We start from the raw sequence: 25,279 nt of genomic DNA on the forward strand, positions 1-25,279 counted from the left end.
GAATGAAACTCATATTATTTGCTGCAAAAAAAAACTCTCATATCAGGAGACATACACCCAAACCCATGACCAAGCAACACCCTACTCCCACCTAAACAAAAATCAGACCTATTAATCATTAACATCCGTACCAGGAGTTTAACCAACAAACTCACAGATGTACATGCATTTATAACCCACTACTCCCCAGACATATTAACCATGACTGAAACATGGTTAAAACCCTGCATCCAAAATGAAGAAATTCTCCCACCAGGGTACAATGTAATAAGGCAGGACAAGAACAGGCTGGAAGGGGGGGGGGTGGAGTCACCATACTATTTAAAAATACACTCAACATAAAACCCCTAGAAAGCCCTATACCCACATTTCAAAATGCCAAAATCTTAATCTCAACTCTATTCATAAATGACACCAAAAAGATTAATATCCTGTGCTCTTACATCCCCACAGGTAACAACTCGCCCACCACAGAAGAGATCTTACACTGGATCTCAAACTATCCTATGAAACCATTCTCTTAGGTGACCTGAACACAGACTGGTCAGCCTGCAACCCCAACAGCTCCACAGACCACATCTATCTCTATGGCTTTACTCAACTCATCCAAGAACTGACTAGAATAGACAAAAAAAATCCCATAGACAAAAAAATCCCGCCTCTCCTCGACTAGTTTAGACCAGTTTACAGGCTTTGCTGTATTCTGGGCTGTGGTTTAGTTCCTGTGTTGTCCATTACCTTACTTGGATAAGAAGGAAGTTTCTTTGCTCACCAGTGGGAGTGGGGAGCTTTGAGCAGCCTATCTGTCCCTGAAGGAAGTGACCTCAGCACAAGAGCTGTAGTAATTGGTTGTTTTGGACCATTTGTAGCTCTTTTCAAGTTCCCTGTTTATACTCCACCTCAGAGCGTTGTTTTCTGGCTATACTACTCAGAGACACCTCCGCATGGTCCTGCAGAGTGGTCCTAGCTACAGAGAACTGAGAAAAGCGACTACTTTCCAGATTTAAGTATTTGTTTCTGTTTTTTACTTGGAATACCTTCTTTTGCTTATTTTAAACAAGCTTATACTTTTTTTTAACTGTTTGCTGCATTTTATAGTATCTGCACTTAAAAGTTTACCTGGTCGAAAATTAATCGAAAATCTGTGTTTGTTTAAATTAACTATTGAGGCTGCCCACTAAAGTGTGCTAGCCTGTGTAACTGATTTATTGCTGCCTTCTGTATTTCTGAGTGTTTTATATCTAAAAACAAAAAAATAATCCTTGTTTTCCCGCCTCTCCTCGACTAGTTTAGACCAGTTTACAGGCTTTGCTGTATTCTAGGCTGTGGTGTAGTTCCTGTGTTGTCCATTGCCTTACTTGGATAAGAAGGAAGTTTCTTTGCTCACCAGTGGGAGTGGGGAGCCTTGAGCAGCCTATCTGTCCCTGAAGGAAGTGACCTCAGCACAAGAGCTGTAGTAATTGGTTGTTTTGGACCATTTCTAGCTCTTTTCAAGTTCCCTGTTTAAAATCCGCATTAGCGCGGCTTTGCACGATTGTGCGCATAGCGCAGCACCGGTTAAAGAAGGTTAAACTTTTCCTGGCTCCGCCAAGTCTGCTCTTCAAATTTTCCCTTAGAAAGCTCTACTCTTAGAATAACCAGTCTACTTGTTATATTATAAGCATAGCACTTGTTCTCGAAGCTACTCTTCTAAGCAAGCACTCTCTAACTCAAGTAGCACTACATCCACCTACCACCCCAACCACTTCCCTTAAAGGCACAGCACTCTCTTATAATATTCTAGCATGTCGAGTGGTAGATTGCTAGCATCTTCTCCTGCTCAGCTGGTTTATCTGGGAATCTTGAGACAATGCTATAATTGTCTCATGTACACAGACAACCCTCTCCTCCTCCCAACAAACACAAATACATGTGAGAGATGCAACTATATAGCCAAACTGGAGGCTGAACTCTCTCAACTCAGGACTGGCAAGACCAGACAGGAGGAGAAGGTAACCACACACACAACAAACCCAGTCACACATAGACCTACCCCAACTGCAAATCAAACACATAATAACACAAAAACATACTCAGAGGCTCTATTAAAAAATTTACCAAAACAACAGAGGCTCCCAAAGCAGACACCCAAAAATCCACCACCTCAAAACATAACACATGCAACACATACTTCAGTAAATCGGTGTGTCAATAAATCACAGCCCTTAAGGCCAAACACTATGCCTGATACACTAGTGATAGGTGACTCTATAGTCAGACACACTGACGTCCCACTTACCAGGCTGAGCAAGGAGAGGGTAACGGTAAGCTGCCTTTCGGGGGCTAGGATCCGCCATATAACACACGCACTCGGGTCACTCAAAAGGACGTACAAATATGACTCCATCATTGTCCATGCCGGCGTGAATGACCTGAGAAGTACCTCCTTGGACTACATGAAAAGAGACATTGAGGAGCTCTCTGATTATGTAGCACAGGCTGGTATGACCTTGACCCTGAGCAGCATCCTGCCCTCACCAAGAATGATGCCACAATACAAAGACAAGATGATCAGCTTTAATAATTGGCTCAATTACTGGTGTCATTCTAGGGGGATCCAATGTCTGTCTGCTTGGGATGACATGCTGGACAAGCCACGCTGCTTCGCAAGGGACGGCTTGCACCTGTCACCACTGGGCTTCCGGATATTGGCTAAGGCTCTTGCCACCCCCTTAGTGCCTTTTTAGGCAAGGCTCAAAAGACGAACCCACCTCCTTAGAAAACAAAATTGGAAAAAAATTAAGGGTAATGCTGCTCAACGCCAGAAGTCTAAATCTCAAGATGCAGGCTCTCGAAGCACTCCTCAGTATGGGGAACATCGATGTCTGTGCCATAACAGAGACCTGGTTCAAGGCTCCTGAGAGCACCCCAGCGCTACCAGGCTTTACCTCGTATCATGCTTTTCGGCCACAAAACCCGGGCCGAACCACAAAGGGAGGGGAAGTGTCCATATTCATCAAGGATACCCACACCTCTAGGTTAGTGGCAACTCATGAAACATCGGAGCCCATCCAGGTGCAGCTAACCGTAGGCAAAACTGCTATACAACTGGTTGCATGTTATAGACCACCCTCCCAATCTCAAGAACCCCACTCAGCCTTCTTGAAGACATTGGAAGATATGAATGTCTCACCAAATACCATCATATTGGGAGACTTCAGCTACCCTAACATAGACTGGGTGCACTATTCTAGCCCTAACACCCTAGCCCAAAGGTTCCTGGAATTCATAAACTCCAATGCAATGGAACAGCTAGTCACCTCTCCCACAAGGGGGGATAATATACTAGACCTGATCATCACAAACATGGGGACAAAATGCTCCACACCGGAAGTATTGCCCTCACTGGTGAGATCTGAGCACAAACTAATCACCCTGGATATACATTTACCACCTCCACCCCCAGCACAAAAGACTACAGTGAGAAACTTCTCAAAAGCAGACTTTACACTTCTCAAGACTGAGATAGTATCATTTGTGGAAACCACATCCCACAATGCTGAATCCTACACAAATGCTTTCTACGGACATCTCCAAAAATGCATGGATCGTGCAATCCCAAATAAAACCAAGACCCTCTCCACCAAAGTAAAGTGTCCTGTCTGGTGGACCCCAGCCATAAACAAATTGTATAACAAAAGAAGGAAGCTACTACATGACAGAGCAAAATCCCATAAAGGGAAGGCATCTCTGATCAGCACTAGTAGAAAGCTACGTTCTCTCATAAAAATATCCAAGGCCAACTTTGAGAGAAAAATCGCCAAGGACACTAAAGATAACCACAAGGCATTCTTCAGTTATGTTAGAAACCTGGGCGGAAACACTCAGATATGCTCAGAGTTAGTACACAACGACAAAAAATTTACCGAACCCACAGATATTGCCAACATTCTGGTAGACAGGTTCAATGCAAATTTCTCCCCTCCCTCACCTCCAAAAGAAGAAATAATCATCCCAGCTGAATGTAACCTCCCTGACATCTCTGATGTCCAGGTGAGAACCACCCTCAACAAAGCAAAAAACACAGCATCTATGGGGCCTGATGGTATCCCAGGCTGCGTGATACGTGAACTCCAAGAGGAGCTAAACCCGCATATAAAAATGTTATTTAACCTTAGCCTTACTACAGGATATGTACCTGAACACTGGTGTACAGCAACAGTGGTACCACTCCACAAGGGAGGCTCCACTACAGACCCTGGAAACTACCGCCCCATAAGCTTGAACAGCCTGGTTTGCAAAGCTATGGAAAGAATTAATGTTAAGTTGTCAATCTCGCCTTCATTCTTGCTGGATGGGTTCGGAGCCGATCCTCGGCTCCGACTCGGCACTTGCTTTAGCTCGAGAACTCCTTTTACCAGCTCGAGGCAACCCTATATCCCATGATGCAAGGCGGAACTACCTCAGATCTCGCTTTGCCTTAGCGAAAGAGGTCTCCTTTGCCAGCTGAGGTAAGTTTTTTCTTGTTAAAGAAGAAAAAGTTTAGTTAGGGGTTTATTTTTTCCCTTTAGTGTTAGGTTAGCCTGTACTTAGTTACAGCCCACCCTATTCCCTTCCTTTTAAACTTTTAAAATAATTTTTTCAGTTTAAAGTTTTAGTCAGGCCTAGTTCCCCAAGTTATTCCCTTCCTGTGTGTCTTTGCAGGGATTAAGTTGTGTGTTTGTGGGGACTGTTTGTGTCTATCCTTTTTAGGATGTCTAGGGAAGGCAAGGTCTCAGGCTTCAAGAAGTGTGACCAGTGCTGTCAGAAAATGTCCCTGACAGACGGTCACACTTCTTGTGTGTATTGCCTGGGGCCTTTGCACCTGCAGGACTCCTGTGCGTTGTGTCATGCCTTTAGCCAGAGAGTCCTGCAGGAAAGGAGGAACAAATTAATCCTCCGAGGTTTATTAAAACCTGAAGGTTCTCCTCCTAAGCCAGGGGCAGGAAAACCTCTTAAGCCACCGAAGGCTCAGGCTACAGTGTCCAAGCCTCCTCCGGTGGCTCCGGCCCGTCGGGCCGATATCGGCTCGGCTGGAGCCGATACTTCTCCTGCTAGAGTAGTGGGTTCGGTGCCGGCCGGCTCCGATACCCTGACTACTGTTGCCTTGTCGGCACCGGCTGGAGCCGACACTTTATCCAGCATCGGAGCCGAGATCCTCGGCTCCATCTGGGGTTCAAGGGACTTCGCCCGATGGCTCCGACCGTAAGAGATCCCGGTCCCCTTCGATACTAAGTATTCACTCGGCCCGGGTCTCCTCTTTGTCGGAGCGGGGCCATCGGAGCCGATCTTCGAGATCTTCCAGGCTGTCTGACCACGATTTGGAGAGGGTGGTAAGCAGGCTGTTGAAATCTCAGGCACTGGCCCAAATGCTCCATAGCCCGTCTCAGCAGACTTCGCTATAGCCCGATTCTTGAGATTCCCCCTCCGACTCCACACCAGAGTTCGGAGCCGGAGCTTCTTGGGACAGCGACTGTTTCGATGCCGGAGCCGATACATCCTTCGGCTCCGTCATCTTCGGCTCGATCTCCTCCTTGAGACCTTCCTTGGAGGGATCCGGTCGCCGGGTTTCCACTGTCGGCTCCGAGGGGCTAGTGGCATCGGACCCTTGTCCGACCCGCCTCCCTCTCGGGCTTCGCTTTGGTAAGCTCGGCGCCGACATCGGCCTCGGAGCCGCCTCTCGCCGTGGACCCGAACATTCCTGTTTCTCCGCAGCGGGTGTGGTCAGGTCTCCCGGGGAGAGGAGCCTTTGAGGTGATGAGGAGTGTCCTGGCCTCTGAGCCTGGTCAACGGTCATCCCTCTAGCTCCTCCCTCATCAGTGCCTGCAGATGGCTCTTGCCAGCGTCTTGCTCTCAGGCCCAGGGATCCATCGCCCCAGGTTTCCCCACTGGGAATTTCCTCCTGTTCCGAGGTTTCTCCTGATCCTGCAGGGGAACCCCCTCGGAAGAGGACGTGTAAGAGGAAACACACAGACTCCCTGAGTCTACTACATCTGATACCGACTTACATGAGTTGGAGGGTTCTCCCCCGTTCCCCTCCGAAGAGGTCTCTTTTTCAGGCATCCTTGAGCTCCTCAAACAGAGGGGAATTGGCCCTCCATTGACCCCTCCGAGGATGAGTCGGTATACCTGGAGGCTTTGGATCCCGACCCTCCACCTCCTGGGTGTCTCCGCCTTCGACCCACTCATGCAGGTAGTGGCTCGAAGGCGTGGCTCCAGATTCTGTGGAACCTGTCCCCAGGAGACCATCCAAGTTCATCACGGCCCCTTCGGACAAACAGTTCCTGTCCAAAGGTGTCTCTGTGGATGCTATGGTGGCGGCGGCCACTAAGAAGGAACTGGCGGATCCTTCAGTACCTGTCCATCCTCCTAATAAGGATTCTAGGACCATGGACAGGTATGGAAAGCGGATGTTTTCTTCAGCGACCTTTGCTATGCGTTCGCTGAATTACCTTTGTCACTTCACCAGGCTTCAACGAGATATTCTCAAGGAACTGGGAGAAGTAGTCCAGGATCCTTCGGCTGCTGGGGCTCAGGAAAAGATTGCCTCTCAGCTTGCTATCCTGAATTCTATATCTAACTCCTCCATGCGGCTCATATCTTATGCGGCCGATGGAGCGAGCAGGGCCGCAGGCACAGGTGTTGCTCTTAGACGCCAAGCCTGGATGCGGCTGTGTAATTTTGCGGACCCCTTTAAGGCGTCCTTCACCAACACCCCTTTGACGGTTCGGCTTTGTTCGGACCTCAGGTGAAGGATACTTTGACCAGATGTGAACAGGACGGTAAAACTCTTTCTGCCGTTGGAGTCCAGTTTTCCACTCCTTCTAGACCATATCCCAAGGGTCAGAAGGGGAAGATGTGGTTCCGTAAAGCCCAAGGAGCTACACCGACACACGTGGTCAGTTTACCCCAGAGGCAGAGGGGTAACAATAATAGACGCCCTAGAGGCGGGGGTCCTCAGAACCAGGGCAACAGGGAGTCTCTTCCTGAGAAGCCCTTTCAGCATCCCTGAGGTGTTGCCCGACTGTCCACCCTTGGAGGTAGTCGGGGGAAGAATTTCGCTGTACCCAGTAGCCTGGCAATCCCTATCACAAGAGAAGTGGGTACAGTCGATCATATCTGAGGGTTACAAAATCCCCTTCGAAAGGTTTCCGACTCTACAATCCCTTCCAGACATCTCACCCGCTGAAAGGGATTTGGGAACACAGGAAGTTTCAAAACTCGTGGAAAAAAGAGCGATCCAAACAGTGCTGGCAGACCAAGTAGGATCCGCTTCTACTCAAGATTCTTTTTGGTCCCCAAAAGGACGGGAGATTGGAGACCGATACTAGACCTAAGCAGATTAAACAAGTCTGTCAGAAAGGCAAGATTCCGGATGGTCACGCTGCAATCCATTCTGCCCTTTCTGGGCAAGGACAACTGGATGTGCTCTATAGACCTTCAAGATGCGTACTATCACATAAAGATTCACAGACGCTCCAGAAGGTTTCTCCCCCTGCGGGTGGGAGCCAGTCATTACCAATTCAGAGCACTGCCCTTTGGCCTCACTTCAGCCCCCAGAGTGTTCACCAAATGCATGGCAGTGGTCACAGCTCACCTGAGACGTCGAGGATTCCAGGTGTTTCCTTATTTGGACGACTGGCTCCTCTCCGCCACCTCCAAGCATCAGCTTCTTCGGTCCAGAGGCTACACCCTACAGCTTTGCAAGAGTCTAGGAATTTCGTAAATTTCAAAAATCCTCTCTGCTGCCTTGCCAATCTATCACCTTTATAGGCAGAGTTAAATACACAAAATGTTAACCAAGCTAACAGATCAAAGGATTCTGGACATCCAGAAATTTGTTCAGCTTCTGTTACAAAGCAACAAGGTCAAAGCCAGGTTTGTCTTGAAAGTTCTAGGCCTAATGGCTGCAGCCATTGTTCTTCCACTGGCTCGCCACATGCGTCTCCTGCAGTGGATGTTATTCACGCAGTGGTCGTACCACGATCTGCCCATGAGACACGAGATCTTAGTGACACAGTCTTGCAGGGCTCATCTACGATGGTGGATATCGCCCTCTTCTTCATCAGGGCCGACCTTTGTCCCCCTCCTCCAGTTGCCACAGTCACCACGGATGCCTCTCTGATCGGGTGGGGGCATTATCAGGGCAGGATGGTCCACGGACGTGGCAACCCATAGAATACCACCTGCACATAAATGTCCTGGAGATGAGAGCAGTGCTTTTAACGCTGCAAGCCCTCGACGACTTTCTTCCCACAGGGACTATTGCAGTACAGATGGACAACATGTCCGTGGTCTGGTACATCAACAAACAGGGCGGAACCAGGTCCTATCCCTTATGTCGAGAAGCTCTCAGACTTTGGCAATGGGCGATCTCTTCTCAGCGGTTTCTGATAGCAACGCACATCCCCGGCAGGTCCAACCTATTGGCGGACAGGCTAAGCAGATCTATTCTGATGCCTCACGAGTGGTCTCTCAATCAATCTGTAGTGGATCAGATTTTTCTGAAGTGGGGCACACCTTGTTGCGATCTTTTCGCTACCCCTCAAAACAGCAAGTGCCCAGATTACTTCACGCTATTTCCTCTTCCAGGCCAACCCTTGAGAGACTCTCTAACCCAGGATTGGCCTCGGGGACTTCTTTATGCTTTTCCTCCCTTTCCATTGATTCCACAAGTCATTCAGAAAGCCACCGCTTTGAGAGCCAAATTGATCCTCATTGCTCCATATTGGCCTCGACAAATTTGGTTTCCGTCTCTACATCATCACCTTCTGGTGCAGCCCTGGCATCTGGACCCAGTTCGGATCTTTTGATCCACCAGTTGGGTCAGCAGCACCGGGCCATTCATTCTCTCAACCTCACTGCTTGGTTGCTCCACTTCCTTCCCTAGCCAGGCTACCAATGATTTCTGACTCAGTCAGAGACATTTTAGTGTCTTCTTTAAAGTCGTCCACTAGAACTGTTTATGCTAGCAAGTGGCGACGTTTTTCGATTTGGGCAAACGCCAGAAATATTGATCCTTTACCGCTCCTGTACATTCTGTTTTGGATTTCCTGGCGGAGGTTTTTAATTCGGGATCTTCCCCATCAACAGGCAAAGTACACCTGGCTGCTATTTCCAAATATCATGTTGGCTTGCATGACAATAACATCATGTCTCATAGGTTATGCAAAGCCTTTTAAGAGGAGTTTTTCTCCTAAAACCGCCTGTGAAACATCCTCCTCCGTAATGGGATCTAAACTTAATGTTGGCATCCCTAATTCTACCTCCTCTCGGACCGCCTGCTACCTGTTCTTTAAAGTTGTTGACGTGGAAAACTATATTTTTGCTGGCTGTTACTTCTGCAAGAAGAGTTTCTGAGATTCAGGCCCTCTGTATTCGCTCACCTTATCTGGTGTTTCATAAGGATAGGGTTTCGCTCAGAACTAACCCTTCCTTTCTTCCCAAGGTTGTATCTCAAACCAATATTAACCAATCTATTGATCTACCAGTTTTCTTTCCTAACTATTCTGACAGAGCTGAACAGAAGCTGCATTTTTGGATGTTCATCGTCAGCTCAGGTACTACTTACATAGGACTAAACAAATTAGAAAATCAGACCAATTGTTTGTCTCCTATGCAGAAAACAGGCTGGGTCTTCCAGTATCTAAAGTGACCTTATCTAGATGGTTGACTTCCACCATTTCCTATGTGTACTCTCTAAGGGGCAAACAACTATCTTCTAAGCCAAAAGCACATTCGACCAGGAGTCTATCCACTTCTGTAGCCTTTCAGGATAGACTTCCCATTGACACTATTTGTGCAGCAGCTACTTGGGCCACGCCTCATACCTTTGTGTCTCATTACAAGTTGGATTTGGCCTCCAGAGATAGGGCCAGTTTTGGTTCCACTGTTCTCAAGAGTCTGTTCCATTGAGCCACCCGGGATACAGGTGCTAGGACGCTGTCCCATCCAGCAAGAATGAGCAGATTGACAACTTAACATTTAGAAGTTATGTACCTACCATAACGCTCCATGTTAGTTGTCTTCTCGCCTTCTTTCTTGCCCTCCCTCCTTCCCCTGGCCTGGACAGATCTTGAGAGTTCCTGTTAGATTGCTTCCTCCGGAGCGTTGTTATGAGGACTTCTTTTAGGAACCATGGTTCCTAATTATATTAGGATAAGTCTTTAGCAGGGTCAGTTAGCTGCCAAACGAGATCTGAGGTAGTTCCGCCTTGCATCATGGGATATAGGGTTGCCTCGAGCTGGTAAAAGGAGTTCTCGAGCTAAAGCAGTGAGTCGGAGCCGAGGATCGGCTCCGAACCCATCCAGCAAGAAAGAAGGTGAGAGAAGACAACTAACGTGGAACGTTATGGTAGGTACATAACTTCTAATTATGGAACTCATAAACAACGACATTGGGGACCTACAGACACTTGATCCCACCCAGTTCGGCTTTGTAAAAGGCAGATCCTGCCTTTTGAACCTGGTTGACTTTTTCGAAACAGTCACTAGAGCCATTGATGAGGGCAAGGCAGTCCATACAGCCTACCTGGACTTGGCTAAAGCCTTCGACACAATACCCCACTCGGGGATCATAGAAAAGCTAAACAGCTTGAAAGTAAATCCATATGTCACAAGATGGGTTGCAAACTGGCTAAAGAACAGAACCCATAAAGTCAAGATTGCGGGAGCCATGTCAGGCTCAAAGCCAGTCACAAGTGGTGTCCCACAGGGCTCTGTCCTGGGACCCCTCTTGTTCGGCATTTACTTCTCAGATGTGAAAGCAAACATGGGAGGGTTGTGGCTGACAAAGTTCGCAGATGACTGCAAACTAGGCGCCATAGTCGATAACACCAGCTGACACATACATCCTACAGAAAGGCCTCACTGAAACGGACAACTGGTGCCAGAATCACGGCCTTAAACTGAATGCCAAGAAATGTATAGTCATCCCCTTTGGGAAAAACAAAATACCCACAAATTATCACATAGACAGTAACCCACTGAGTACCGAAAAAGTAATCAGAGACCTGGGGACCCAAGTTGATAGTGACCTCTCATTTGACACCCACGTTGCCAAAGTGGTTAGAAAGAATTTCTACCTTGCCCACCTTATCATGAAGGGGTTCACATCCAGATCAAAAGAGGTCATCGTGCCCCTGTACTCCTCCCTTATCAGGCCCATGATTGAGTACAATGCCCCATTTGGTATGTACCTCACCCGGCACTTAAAACAGTTGGAGACCCCAGAAGTACCTCACCAAGAGGATCAAGGGTTTCCAACATATGTCATATGCTGCCAGGCTAAAGAAACTCCAGCTCTATTCAGTAGCATACCGACTGCTCAGAGGTGATTTGTGCCTGACATACAAGGCCATGTCCAACCAGGAATTGATGGACATGCTCCACCTCAAAAAATCAAAATCCATAAGAACCACGAGAGCCAAAGATTTAAACCTCAGTACAAACATGAATAGAACATGCTGGAGGGACAGATTCATAACTCAGAGGCTTCCCATACTCTGGAACAAAATCCCAGTCCATGTTAGGCAGAGCCCCTCACTGACTCTCTTCAAGAGAAATCTTGATGAGTGGATGGGAGATTGTAGGTTTACCCCGGGGGTCACCCCGTATCGCTACTTAACAGAGGCACAGTAAACTAATTTTAATAAGTTAGGGGGTCTTCAATGTGTCACTACTAGACAAAGGCACAGTATTCTAAATTTATTCTATACACCTTAGTACCACTACATGGGGTGGCGAAAGCCACATCTCTAGGGCTAGGCTTGCAAATGCCTCAGGGCAGATAGCCTAGTACTAAACTATGAAACTATAATCTTGGACTGGACACTAGTTAACTGCCCAAAACAAAAGTATCACACCGGATGTCTACCAGACAGCCTAAGTGACCAGCTCCCCACATTCCTTCTACGTAAGCGCACCAATCTCTCCAACCCTATAACTTATAGACAAGTCAGGGATAATAGTAAACTGAATATACAAGACCTTAAGCATATCCTAAGACACTGCAAATGGGACCCACTACTAACATTTGGTTTAGACCAAGCTGTCAACTGTTTTAACAACACTTTCATTACTGTCCTAAATTCAATTGCACCCACTATTAAAACCAAAGTTAAGGCAAACTATGCTCCTTGGCTAAGTAGGGACACAAGAGCTCTACTTAAAACAAGAGATAAGTCCTGGAAAGCATGGAAAAGAAAAAAAACACAAGCCTATCCAAACAAAATTACCAAAAACTAAGAAATCAAGCAAAAAAAAAAACAGACCATACTCTACAAACAAAACTACTTCCTTAATGCCCAAAACAAGCATACAAGAGAACCCCAAAAGTTCTGGCATGCCATCAACTCCCTACTTAACCCAGATAAAACATCCATTCCAACTCTAACCACTGACAACAACACTGGAGACACTGCTGCCGAGTTTAACCAGCATTTCACTGAAACCATCCTATTCTTATCTTCTCAACTCTCCAAAAACAACCACTCATGCATCCCAAACCAGCACCTTAATAATAACCTCTCCTTTACCCTGTCACCTGCCCCCACCGCCATAATAAAAAAACTGCTAAAAAACTTAAATGTACCACCCTTCCAGCAGACAACTTACCAGCTAATTTCTTAAAAATAGCAGCTGACTCCCTAGCTTACCATGTATCCATCCTTATTAACCTCTCCATTCAGGAATCCTACATCCCACAGCTATGGAAAGTATCATACATTATCCCCATTCACAAAGGTGGAAACCCTTATGATCTCTCTAACTACCGTCTTATAGCCATCCTACCCCCCTTATCTAAAATACTTGAAAGGTGCTTTCACTATCAAGTTATGCAATTCCTGAACTCTAACAATCTCCTCTCTCCCACACAACACGGCTTCCGGAAACACGACAGCACTACCACTAGTCTCCTCTCCTTTACAAATACAGTTAACCAACACAGAAATTATAACTTTGTATCAGCAATATTCTTACATCTCTCTAAGGCATTTGATATGGTGTCACACACCATACTATTAGACTCCATGGCCTCCCTATCTTTTGCCCCCTCCACCATAGCCTGGTTTAAAAGCTACCTATCAGACAGACAACAATCTGTCCAATGGCTAAACAAATGTCCCCAACTTCCAACCACCATAGGAGTCCCACAAGGTTCAATATTGGGCCCACTACTCTTCTCGATATTCACTAACAACCTTCATACCTCCACCCAACATGCCACATTCATACAATATGTAGTTGACTCAATACTCATCTGCAAAGCACCATCACTCATTACCCTACAAAAACTTACACAGGAATCATTTACCTCAGTGGAAAGCTAGATTACCCAGATCCAGCTCATCCTAAATCCCAACAAGACCAAACTACTCGTATTCTCTCCCAATAAATCTAAAACCATTCAACAACCTTTTACAATCAGATCCAAAAATGGTACTAACATCTCCCCCACTGACCACACCAAACTCCTTGGTGTAACTATTGACAATAAACTTGTATTTGATGTCTATATATCACAAACAATCAAAAAGGTCCACAAAAAAAATGGGTACTCTATACAGACATAGAAAATTTCTCATCTGACCAGGCAAGAATTACACTAGCCCAGACTCACCTACTGTCAACACTTACATATGCTGCATCAGTCCTTACCCACACAAGAAAACAGGACCTTGAACAACTTGAATCTTGCTACAATAAAATTGCCAGATTCGCTAATAACTCCACCTTCAAAGCCCATCACTGTAAAGCCCTACGAGACCTAAAATGGTTAGAACTCCCTCAACTACTTACCTGTCACCAATTAATACTTGCCTACAATATCGTGAATTATCCTGACAAAACCCCATCCCTAAAACAACTCTTAACCCAGTACGTATCTAACCATCCCCTCCACTCTTCTAAAAAATCTTTCCTCTGTATCTCTAAAGCCAGTAACTCTGCAGGGCAAGCTCTGTTCTCCCACAACATAGCTAGGAACTGGAACAACCTTCCCACCACTCTGACCTCTGCTCCTTCAACTACACTATTTAAAAAGTCTCTCAAAGCACACCTAATGAATACTTGGCTATGGCCATGTATCACATAATCACCCCTACCTTGTAACAACAAATAAATAGCAACTCTCAGACTTCTGGGTTCTGCTACAAACTCAGGAATCCCTACTGCAATCCTCTAAATATTATCTTCTATACGAGTTAATAAAGATTCTTTCTGTTTCTGTAAAAATGCCTTTCAGTTATTATATTCTGTGAGTGACTTGTACTGTATTGTGTTTACTATTCATGTTAATTCTACGGAGCTTTTCTCCCCGGGCCTCCACTGTAAATGGACCTGTCCAGTCGGACTATCCCGGTAAACAAATGTAAAATAAAATAATAAAATGTGTGTGTGTGTGTGTGTGTGTGTGTGTGTGTGTGTGTGTGTGTGTGTGTGTGTGTGTGTGTGTGTGTGTGTGTGTGTGTGTGATATATAGTATTTATGTGTGTGTGTGCATGTATATCTTATCAGGTTTACTTCATAACATTGAAATTTCATAACGCTGAATGTCATAACATTGAGACCAAAACATCTAAATCCCAAAACATTGAAAACGCAGAACATTGAAAGTGTGCTTCATAACATTGAAAACTACAGTTCATATGTAAATAACACCTTCTTCACCTACCTAACTAACAAACACACTTTCTACTACGTTTCTGGAGGGGAGTAAGCCCCCCTGCACACCCCCAGGTGGGGGGGCTCTGCCACCCCACACACACACACACACACACACCCTAAATTAAATATACCCACTCCAAGATCCCACTACAGTGGAAAAAAGTTAATTTCTTAACCTCACATACACTGAGGTCAGGAAATTAACTTGTTTCCACTGTAGTGCAATCCTAGACTTGGTATATTAATTTACTGGGGATGTGGGGGGACAGCCCCCCCCCCCACATGGGTGGTGCAGGGGGGCTTGCCCCTCTGCAGAAATGTAGTAAAAAGTGTGTTTGTTAGTTAGGTGGTGGTGTAGGTGGAGGTGATATTATTTACTTGTACAATGTAGTTTTCAATGTTATGAAGCACACTTTCAGTGTTCTGAGTTTTCAGTGTTTTGAATTTTCGATATTATGATCTCAATGTTATGAAATTCAACGTTATGAAATTTCAGTGTTATGAAGTAGACCCATCTCATCAGTACATTTTCTTTCTGCTGTACTCACTCACACTTACGACTTAAGAGGAGCTACTCCTAAGCCCTGCTATCCCCCATACATACCCACAATACCCCTTGTATTGGGCATGCAGTGTAGTGTGTGAGGGTCTTATCACTGCTCCTGAGCCCTGCCATCCCCCATACATGCCCACAATACCGCATATATTGGGCATACAGTATAGTGTGTGAGGGTCTTGTCACCTGCATGAGTAACATTATTCCCCAACAGCCACACCCCCTTGTATGTCAGCACTTATGTTTTATCCCTAGTCTTCAATAGGAATTTACAAATAGAGCACTCAACCCACGTTGTGTATCCAAATCTTACTCCCTGAGAGGTGAACAGGCTCAGCCTTGCCCATCTGCCCTTCCCCATCTGGCTTTTTCCTGTACCATGGCTCCTAATCAGACCAAGGGCATTTGGGTCATAGCAGAATTCACACAGCCAGAATTTGATCACCTGAGTTAGTACAGAACTGTACTGCACAGTTACTAACTGGTAAGCTGTTAATATTACTACTATTATACTACATCAGTTCTTCAAAGGCTTCCTTAGCATCCTGTTATTCCCACAACATCCATGAAGTTCTGGGTTCTGACTTTTGGACGTACAAGACATGGGTCCCGTAGCTCAAAGAGTTGTTAGTACTGTATTGTTCTGCCAGCACACTGGCCCTGTGGGGCTGCTGATGATTTAAAGAGTACAACTTGAGTCCTTTAAGTGCTGTTTCTTTTACTTCTCAGAGTCCTGACTTTTAGAATCTACCCCGGCATTAAATTATTTCAAGCTGTCTCTAAAAACTAACTTCTTTGAAGTACCTTCTAATTTGCAATGGCTTACATTTTTATTGTAGGATCTTGCCTCTGATGGATTAGTTGTCTAACTCTGTGTATAATTTTATTTGTTTTATTTGTTTAGTGCACTGCTTAGTATTAAACACTTAGTAAATATGAAGTTTGAAGTGAGAAGGACCTCTCAAAGACCAACAGATTTGGTGAGCTCTTGAATATCTTTTATTTCTTTGTTTTATGTTATGGGGAAGGTTCACTATTTGACAGTTACCAGTTAGGTATTAAAAACAACCTTTAAGAAAAAAATAATAGCTTCCTTCAGAAACTTTTGAATGGATCATTCTGTCATAGTTCACTTCTGTTGCTATACTTCTAAAGTATGGAAATGATTTACTAGATACTTCTAAGAGAAAGAAGAGAAATACAGTGCTGGAAAACTTAATTTTTAACTCTTGTTAAGTAATGAAGTTTAAAAACTTAAATATTTCTGATATTTTGAGATTTTCCTTTTAACATTATTTCAGAGTAACATAAAGCTAAACTAAGATCCTTGTAGCCATTTAGACTTTTAAGATTTTCATATTCTGCAGAGCTGCTACAAATGTGGGGACTTTCTGACACCTAATACCTTGTAAACAGTGCTAGCCAGTAAATTTTATACTCCAAGTAATTACTTAGTTCTTGCGTTTTACAGTTAAGTCTATTTGGTAACTCCAGTAACGTATTGCTAAGTGGCAGCAGTGTTGAGATTACTGCTAACCGAGGAAGTATAATGGCACTCGGCCTACAACACTGTGTTTAATCATGCTTTGTGAGGGAATCTCATTGTCTCACTCTTTCAACCTATATTCTTGCATGATTACTAATACGATTACTTTCCTCTTCTTGCATGATACTTCATAAGAGTACAGTATACATTCAGCCCATTTTATCTTGTGGACATACTCATGCAATAGCCACTCATTATGTCCTGTCTATTGGATATATACTCATATGGTTTTTAATTAGTATGTATTGTCTAACTTTTTGGTTTTATTGTTTGATTACTTTATAGAGTTTACCATCCTGCTACTGGTAGGGTATTGGATGTCTGCACCACTCAGCCAGGAGTCCAGTTTTATACAATGAATGCTGTTACTGAACCTATAAAGGGAAAGAACGGTGCAACCTACTGTAAACATTCTGCCTTCTGCCTTGAAACTCAGAATTGGCCTGATGCAGTCAATAAGGTATGTCTTAGTAAGTTATGACAGAAGTTTTTTATTTGATGAGATGAGCCTGCTTGGCACACTTCACAATATTCTTGAGAAATACAGAAGTAATCACCGTTGTCTGAGCCTAATTAGACAGGCAAATATAATTTCTTTCATGGCAGCCAAAAATGTTCTGTTGAGCCAGATCTGGCAGGCAAACGTCAGTTCTCTTCATGGCAACCTAAAATCCCACATGAAAAGTAAGGTCACCTTTTACTTGCCCCTACCAACTGTGTGTCATAGTTTGTGATATGTTTAACTTACAAATAGCAAAATCATTTTAGTGCACCTGCAAATATCTGGGAATTCTTATGTATTGTGGCAGTTAATACAGAGGATTAAGGCTTTGGGCTGTTAGCTATCTGCATACTGTAGTCCAGAGTACATGGTTTGATTCCTACCACATCCATTAGCCTACTGTGTGACTGTGAGTGTAGCCACTTGACCAAACACTACTCCTGGGTTGCACCGGAAAAGGGACACATATTTCTAGTGGGCTTATCCAGTCAACAGATGAATAAAATTAAAAAAAATGAAGTAGAAATAAGTCGTTTGTTACTGCCTTCATGGAGTAGAAGGTGTAAAGCAGACTACACACCTGCTGACCAGGTTTCTAAGGTGTGGAGCACAAGGCGTGAGCTGAGCCTGACTAAGAGAATGCACGTACTCTTGCCTGGACATCACAGGTGGGAAAAACTGCATGCTTACAGAGTTCAGCACAGTAGATGTTGCAGTATATTTTCAAGATAGGAGCGAGATGTTTTAAGAGCATATAGACAACCTCTGGCTTCTGCTTGATGACAACAACCCCCATTTCTTACACGACACTTGTAGATGTCCTTGTAAGCTGAGGGTCAGGATACATAAATGGGCCAGTAAGGGGATAGGGTTTTGAGGGTTACAAGAAGACAGGGATGAAATGGTAAAAAAAAAAAAAAAAAGTTTAGCAAACCTGTTAACCAATGACATTTGCTGTGCATGGTCTGTTTGTTTTATCACAGGTAGTAAAGTCATTGGAAGTCTTATAGTTAAGCTTCATTTAGAAGGTGTACCTTTGTGTAATAAAATTACATATCACTAGAAGAGATGGCCCTCTCCATTCACAGATTTGCAGCGTATCCCCCTTTACAATAGGTGTCTCTGATACTTGTCAATCAAAATAAGTTTAAAATAAAAAAAATGCATAGACTGCTTTGAATTAATTTAGTATAATGTATTTCATTAAAACAATTGAGGTATTAAATGCTATTAATTACATTAATTTGAATCTAGAAGGGGTGGTTCTCCTTCAGCTACTCAGCATACACTGTCTCTTCCCACTGCTTCCCATTTGTATGACATGGTTATTCACATGACATGGAGATGTGGCATAACTTAAACACTGACAGCATTTGTTTAGAAGACAAAGATGCCTGCTTTCTGCATTTATTTCTAAATTTTGCCTTGGATACTGTAGCAAGAAAACATTCTCATTTGGTCTCTAGATAGCTTCTCTTTCCACCAAGGGATAAGGGATCCTCGTTTTAAGGAGAACATTAAGACTGTGTGTGTGTGTGTGTGTGTGTGTGTGTGTGTGTGTGTGTGTGTGTGTGTGTGTGTGTGTGTGTGTGTGTGTATATATATATATATATATATATATATATATATATATATATAAAATGTCTGGACTCAGTAGTTGCTTACATTTCATATTTATAAGCAATTGCTAAGGGTTTTGCAACAAATAGTACTTTTGATTTTATTTGAGGAATTTTTTTTCAATATTTTTACTTTCCTGTTCAAGTACAGCCTGTGGTTATTCTCCCTACTTCCTCACCTACACAGGCCTTTATCCCCATCCATTGTTCCTTTTACTGGATGGGTCCCCTCTACTACTGGTGGAGGTGACCTTGATGGTAACTTCCTTGCAGTTTTGGAGAACAAGAGATTCAACATCGAAGTTGTCCTCATCAAGCCAAGCATCATCACTCTCATGGTGAATGGTGAAAGTACCTTGTTTAGACCAGTAAGTAATGCAGTGACATCATTTGTGGGAATTTTTTGAGGGAAGAGTTCTCCCCATTCCTGCATCCCATACTGAACGTATGACACTGCTGTGATTGTTTTGTACTGAGGGGCAGTTTTGTTTGAAAGGAGGCTTTGCAAATCTTTCTTTTTTGAAAATCCGCTAAACAATTAGTCAGTATTTGGGTTACTTCCCATTAAGGCTGCAGTTTTTAGACAGTTTTTCAGGTATCATCAACCCCCTTTTTCCCCATTTTCTGCATTGGGGTCGGATTATCAATTCAACTGTCACCATTTCTCTTGATTCAGTGTCACTCTTCTATCTTCTTCGATGGTCATGCCTGACTGTTGCCTGTGTTTTCCCACACAGTCCATCCATCTGTTTGCTGAACTGCCAGATTTCCTCTTGCCTTCTACCTGTCTTTTCCAAATCTTCTTTACCAGATTGTCCTCTACTTTCCTGCACGTGTGCACAAACCACCATAATGACCTTGTCTGTAATTGGAGCTATATGGGCTCCTGCCGTGATGGCCTCATTTTTTTCAGTTTTTCCCCATAGTGTGCACCCTACCACCCATCTCAGACACTTCATCTCCATCACCTCTAGCTTCATCAGCTGCTTTGACTTAACTGCCCAGGAGTATGTATTGTACAGTAGTATTGGCTTCAACACTGTTTTGTACATCTTACTGTTCAGTTTCTTTGACTTTCTTCTGTCATACACCACTCCTGACATCTATGACAGTTGGCTGCAACCCCACTGATTCTAGCTTTGACCTCCTCATTCAGACTTCCCTTCTCCTCAAACACCCCTCACAGATATGTGAGACTTTTAACCTGTTCTGCTATTTTCCCTTCTATCTCAATTCTCAGCTTCTTCTGATTGCCCCCATTACAACTGTCTTATCTGTACTAATTTTCATCCTGTATGCCTTCAGTTTTGCATTCCATTCCCCTGTCATTTGCTGAAGTTTTTGTTGAGAGTCTGCCTGTAATGACACATCAGCTACATATAATGTCTTTGTTAATCTGTCTACCCTTCCAACCTGTTTGCTAATGTAGTCCATCACCAGTACTAACAGCAGTGGGCTCGGAGCTGAATCCTGATGCATACCCTCTGCCAGTGGGGGCTCCTCTGTCAGTCAACACTGTTCAAACTTGTGTCATTGGGATATGCCTCTAGGGATACCTACTGAAGTGTTAAACAACTTTTCACAGTACAATTATTCGAGTAAAATTGGCTGTCAGTAACCAACCAGCTGTTAAGCAATCTATATCTGAAGGTGAGCTAATGGAATGTGGTCAGGCTGAGTGCTTAACCTTTGTAAGTATAGACTCTGCCTTTTTGCCATTGTGCTGTTACCAAACATTGTGCCATTTCTTACAGATGGAAAGAAATCCTAATTATTGTTAGATTAAGGAAAAACAAAAACTTGGAATATAATCTGCTTGTAAGCATAAAGCTACTAGCTACCATGTGGTTGAAGTAATGTATATACATGGAGACAAGAAAGCGTATCTTGTATCCCAGGTAGAAATGAAAACTGTTCTAGTCTAAGTACGACACCCAGTGGCTTTAGTGCATAATTTAACATATGATGCAATAATTCAGTAAAACTTTCTTCATTAAAAAGTATTACCCAAAAGTGGGGAGATGAAGCAAAACCAGATGTATTTACAGCGGTATGTGACATTTGATCTGTGACACATTTCACCTACAAAAACAGAAGTGCCACGATTGATCTAAAACACATTTCTTCAAAAACACAAATATTCGAGTCACATTTAATAGAAAAATGTGTAAGGCTATAGGAAATCACTGCTAGTGTAGTTTTAGATCATAGGGATTACAATGCAAATGAGCACTGATCAGTATTTTACCTTGCTAATACCCACTGCTATGCCGTATATCTGGCTCTAGAAGTTTGTGTTTGTGCACCAGCATTGATTCACTGTGTGAGATTTTTTTTTCTTCCATAGTTTTGCGACTGTATAGTTAGTATATTTAAGAAAGGGGGTAAAGGGTGCACGGGGGCTTACATCCTGCAAAAAGAAGTTTTGGGGAAGTAGTTATGTATGATATTTTAAATGTAATGTCATTTGACTAATTGTGCTTTAGATTAAATGTATATTAGATGTATTTTTTAGATGTTTTGTGATTAGATGAAAATTGACTTATAAAGTAGTAAACTAATTTACAGAGATAACACCATAATAAAGGTAAAGCTTTGGAATTAGAAGCTTCTAGAGTAATAACGTTTGGATCTGGATGGAAGATAAATCTGAAATGGAGTCTGACTAAAAGACCTCCATAGATGAGACTAAGCAAGGGGTTAGAAATGAGCAAGACATGAAGGGGCTTGCAGGGATACTCTGCATAAAATACCAGAAGTCAAAATCTTGGCAGACACCAGTACAGATGCTGATTAAGCGGGGTCAGTAGTTATGAGAGTGGAAACAAATGAGGATACACAGAAGAAAGTAGGTAGACCCTGTGATAAACAAGCAAAAAGGAAAGTAGCCAAAAAAGGGAAACAGATAAATTCCTTTATTTTTTGAAAAGTAAAACAGAAAAAAATCCACAGCATGCTGTCAAGAAGACATATTTCAGTATAGGCTTGATGTTCTTCGTCTCACATTGCTGCAGTCATAACCTGTGGGTAGTCCGCTGTCCTCGGTCGGCCCGAATACCAAAGAGTTAGGCTGGCGTCGGTCACGGGCGCCCGGAGCTGACGTCAGTACTTAGTAGTACTTAAGCGCATGACCAACGCCATATCCTCAGTCTTTCTTGCCGCGTGGTCCGAAGCAGAAGCAGCGTTTGCAAGTGCCGTTCGGCGTTCTGAAATTTTCAAATTTCGAGTTTCAGACCGAAGACCTAGTTGGGCTAAGTACCCCGTTGGGGAAAATTTTTGTCTTTTCTTGCCTCAGTTATCCGGATGTCAGAAAAAGTTAATAATTGTATTTCTTGTGGGAAACAGATACCTCATAGGGACTATCATTCTCTCTGTATTCCTTGCTTGGGGCCTGAACACGACGTAGTCGGGTGTCGCTTTTGCGCTAGATTTAATAAGCGCACCATTAAACGCAGATTAGACTGTGCTAGGCTTGTTTTCGGTAAGCGGTGTAACTACAACATGCCGTCGGATCCTCCAACGCCCACTACCGCAAAAAAGCGAAAAGATAAATCCTTAAGGTCTAAACCGGATGAGTCGTCCGTTGCGGACGCCGGTTCTATGGAATCTACGGTTGAATCTGTGGATCCAGCCGAGGCCTCGGCTGAATCCCAGGGGGAACCTTTACTTTTGCAGGAGTTGGCCTCTCCGGAGTCAGTTCAGGCCGAGGGTGCTTCTCAAGTTTCTGTGGTTCCATCCTTACAAAAGGTTATTAGGCCTTCTACTTCAGTCACAAAAGGCCCTGCTAAGGCTAGACCTAGTATTTCTGGTACGAGCCACAGCCCTGGTTCTTTGGGCTCTGTTCCTAAAAAGCATATGTTGAAAATGGCAGAGGATTTGATTACTTTGATTAGGGGTTCTATGCCCCCTCCAGAGAAGAGGCCTAGGGTGGAGACAGATTTAGAGGGAATGGAACATTCCTCAGATTTCTCTGAGTCCTCAGCTGAGGATGTTCAGGATTTTCCTCCCTATTCTGATTCGGATGCAGAGGATTCCTGTCGTCCTGCTTCCCCTCCAGAGGATTTTTCCTTTTCTGAAACCTTGCATTCCATGAGGGAGCATTTCAAGTGGGAAGGTCAGGATTTTTCAGATTCTCGTAAGAGGCTTAGGGAATTTTGTTTTGCCACAACATAGACCTTTGGCTATTCCCCTGTTTTAGATGTTGTTCAGGATGTTTTTCCTGAAGCTTCCTTAATCCTGATTCTTTACCCCTGCCCTGTCAAGCCAGACAGGTATTACAGAGTGCCAGAGGCACATAAATATTTGTATAAGAGCCCTAGAGCTGACCCGGAAACTATTAGTCAAGGGCCTAAGGGGGTCAGGGCTTCTGTGGTTAAGAATCCAGTTCCTTTGGATAAAGATTCTAGAGCGTTGGATAGGTGGGGTAAAAAAGTGTACACCTCTTCTACGTTAGCTATGAGGGCTTTAAATTGCCAATTCCATATGCTGAAGTATCAGAACTTTTTGTTAGGTCAATTGAAATCTAAGGTAGATGCTTTATCTGAGGGTATAGAGTGTAAAGAATTACAGGACCTGGTTCATGCTTCAGATCAAGTTGGTAAACATTCCTTGCAGTGTGGCTTCGATGCCCTTCAGGCCTCTTCCAGGGTAGCTGCTACTGGTTCAGTTATTCGTAGACATGCCTGGCTTAAGGATCAAAATTTGTCAGAGCATGTTAAAGCTCGGATTTTGGATGCTCCCCTTCAATCTGAAGTTATTTTTTGGTTCCCCTGTGGAGTCAGTTTTGAAAAAAATGGAAGACAAAGCTAAGTCTATGCAGACAGTTAAGGAATTCTTGCAAGTGCAGCCCCCTAAGTTTAGCAGGAATTGGCCTGCAAGAGGATGGTCTTACCCTTCTTCAGATTTTCAGTCTAAGGGCAGGTCTAGACGTGGTAGGGGTAGGGCTCACGCTCAGGGTTCTTTTAGACCCAGGACTTGGAGTTCTCCTGCGCAATCTTCTGGTGAGGGCAGGGGTCAGCCTTTTCGTAAACAGACCCAATGACTTATATATCCAGCTGCCAGATCCTTCCTTTCTGGCAGCTCCTCTGGGAGGAAAGTTGGCACTTTTCAAACAAAATTGGCATTTGGTCACCCAGGACAGATGGGTGTTGGACATAATAAATCAAGGCTACAAGTTTTATTTCCACACTTTTCCCCCTTTCAAAGGCATGCCAGATGTACCTCCTTAGCAAAGGCTGGAGGCTCAGGAACAAATTTCTTTGCTTTTACAGATGGGGGCAATCCAGGTGGTACCTCCATCAGAAGAAGGCTTAGGGTTTTATTCTCGACTTTTCCTAGTGCCAAAGAAAGGAAATACTTGGAGGCCAATTCTGGATTTGTCCATTCTCAATACATACCTAGACATTCCAAAGTTCAAGATGTTAACTTTACAGCAACTTCTGCCCCTGATAGGCAAAGATCACTGGATGGTAACTTTGGATCTCAAAGAGGCTTATCTTCACATTCCTATCAGGCCCAGCTGCAGGAGATTCCTGCGTTTTCGGGCTGGCACTTCTCATTATCAGTTCTCTGCATTGCCCTTTGGTTTATCTACTGCGCCCAGGGTGTTCACAAAGGTTCTGGCTCCTGTAATAGCTTTCTTAAGACTGAGGGGAATACAAATTTATCCTTATCTGGACGATTGCCTGATTCTAGCTCAGGACAGAGACAAGTTACTTCAACAGCTACAGTATGTAATGGCAGTTTTAAGGTGCCTAGAGTATTCTGTGAACAAAACAAAGTCCAGTCTAGTACCCTCTCAGGACATGTGCTTTCTGGGTGTGAGACTGAATACAGCCTCTCAGATGGCTTTTCTGACCCCGGACAAACAAAGAACTCTTCCTCTATACTTCCGGCGATTATCAGTACTGTCCAGGCTGACTGCAAGGACAGTCCTTCAAGCCTTGGGGTTCATGGCATCTTGCATTCTGGTACTTCCCAATGCCAAACTGCATATGAGGAAGCTACAATGGTATCTCAAAAGTGTATGGACTCAACACTGCCACTATTTGGACACTGTCATTCCGATAATACCTTGCATCCAGAAGGAATTCTTGTGGTGGGCACAGGAATGTCACCTAAACAAGGGACTCTCTGTGACTCGACCAGAGGCAAGTCAGATCTTAACGACGGATGCCTCGGACCTGGCTTGGGGAGCACACTTCAATGGGAAATGGATTCAAGACACGTGGCCTCCCAAACTACAGCATTTGCATATCAACATGAAGGAGATGTTAGCAGTCCAGTATGCTCTGATGGCTTTCAAGGGCCTACTTCAGCCAGGACAGGTGTTGATACAAACAGACAACACTACAGTCATGTGGTACATCAACA

General features: G+C 44.1%; 1 protein-coding gene across 3 annotated transcripts in view; it reads left to right on the forward strand.

The window, feature by feature from the left end:
* Positions 1 to 25,279, forward strand: part of GALM (galactose mutarotase) — a 528,762-nt gene that overhangs the window by 391,888 nt on the left and 111,595 nt on the right. For all 3 annotated transcript variants that reach the window (XM_044057494.1, XM_044057486.1, XM_044057502.1), the window contains exon 7: positions 17,072 to 17,246. In XM_044057494.1, the coding sequence (XP_043913429.1) occupies positions 17,072 to 17,246 (175 nt within the window). The remainder of the gene's footprint in view (positions 1 to 17,071; positions 17,247 to 25,279) is intronic.

The sequence above is a fragment of the Protopterus annectens genome, chromosome 1.part2, assembly GCF_019279795.1.
Source record: "Protopterus annectens isolate FY-2018-M chromosome 1.part2, PAN1.0, whole genome shotgun sequence".
Lineage (NCBI taxonomy): Eukaryota > Metazoa > Chordata > Ceratodontiformes > Protopteridae > Protopterus > Protopterus annectens.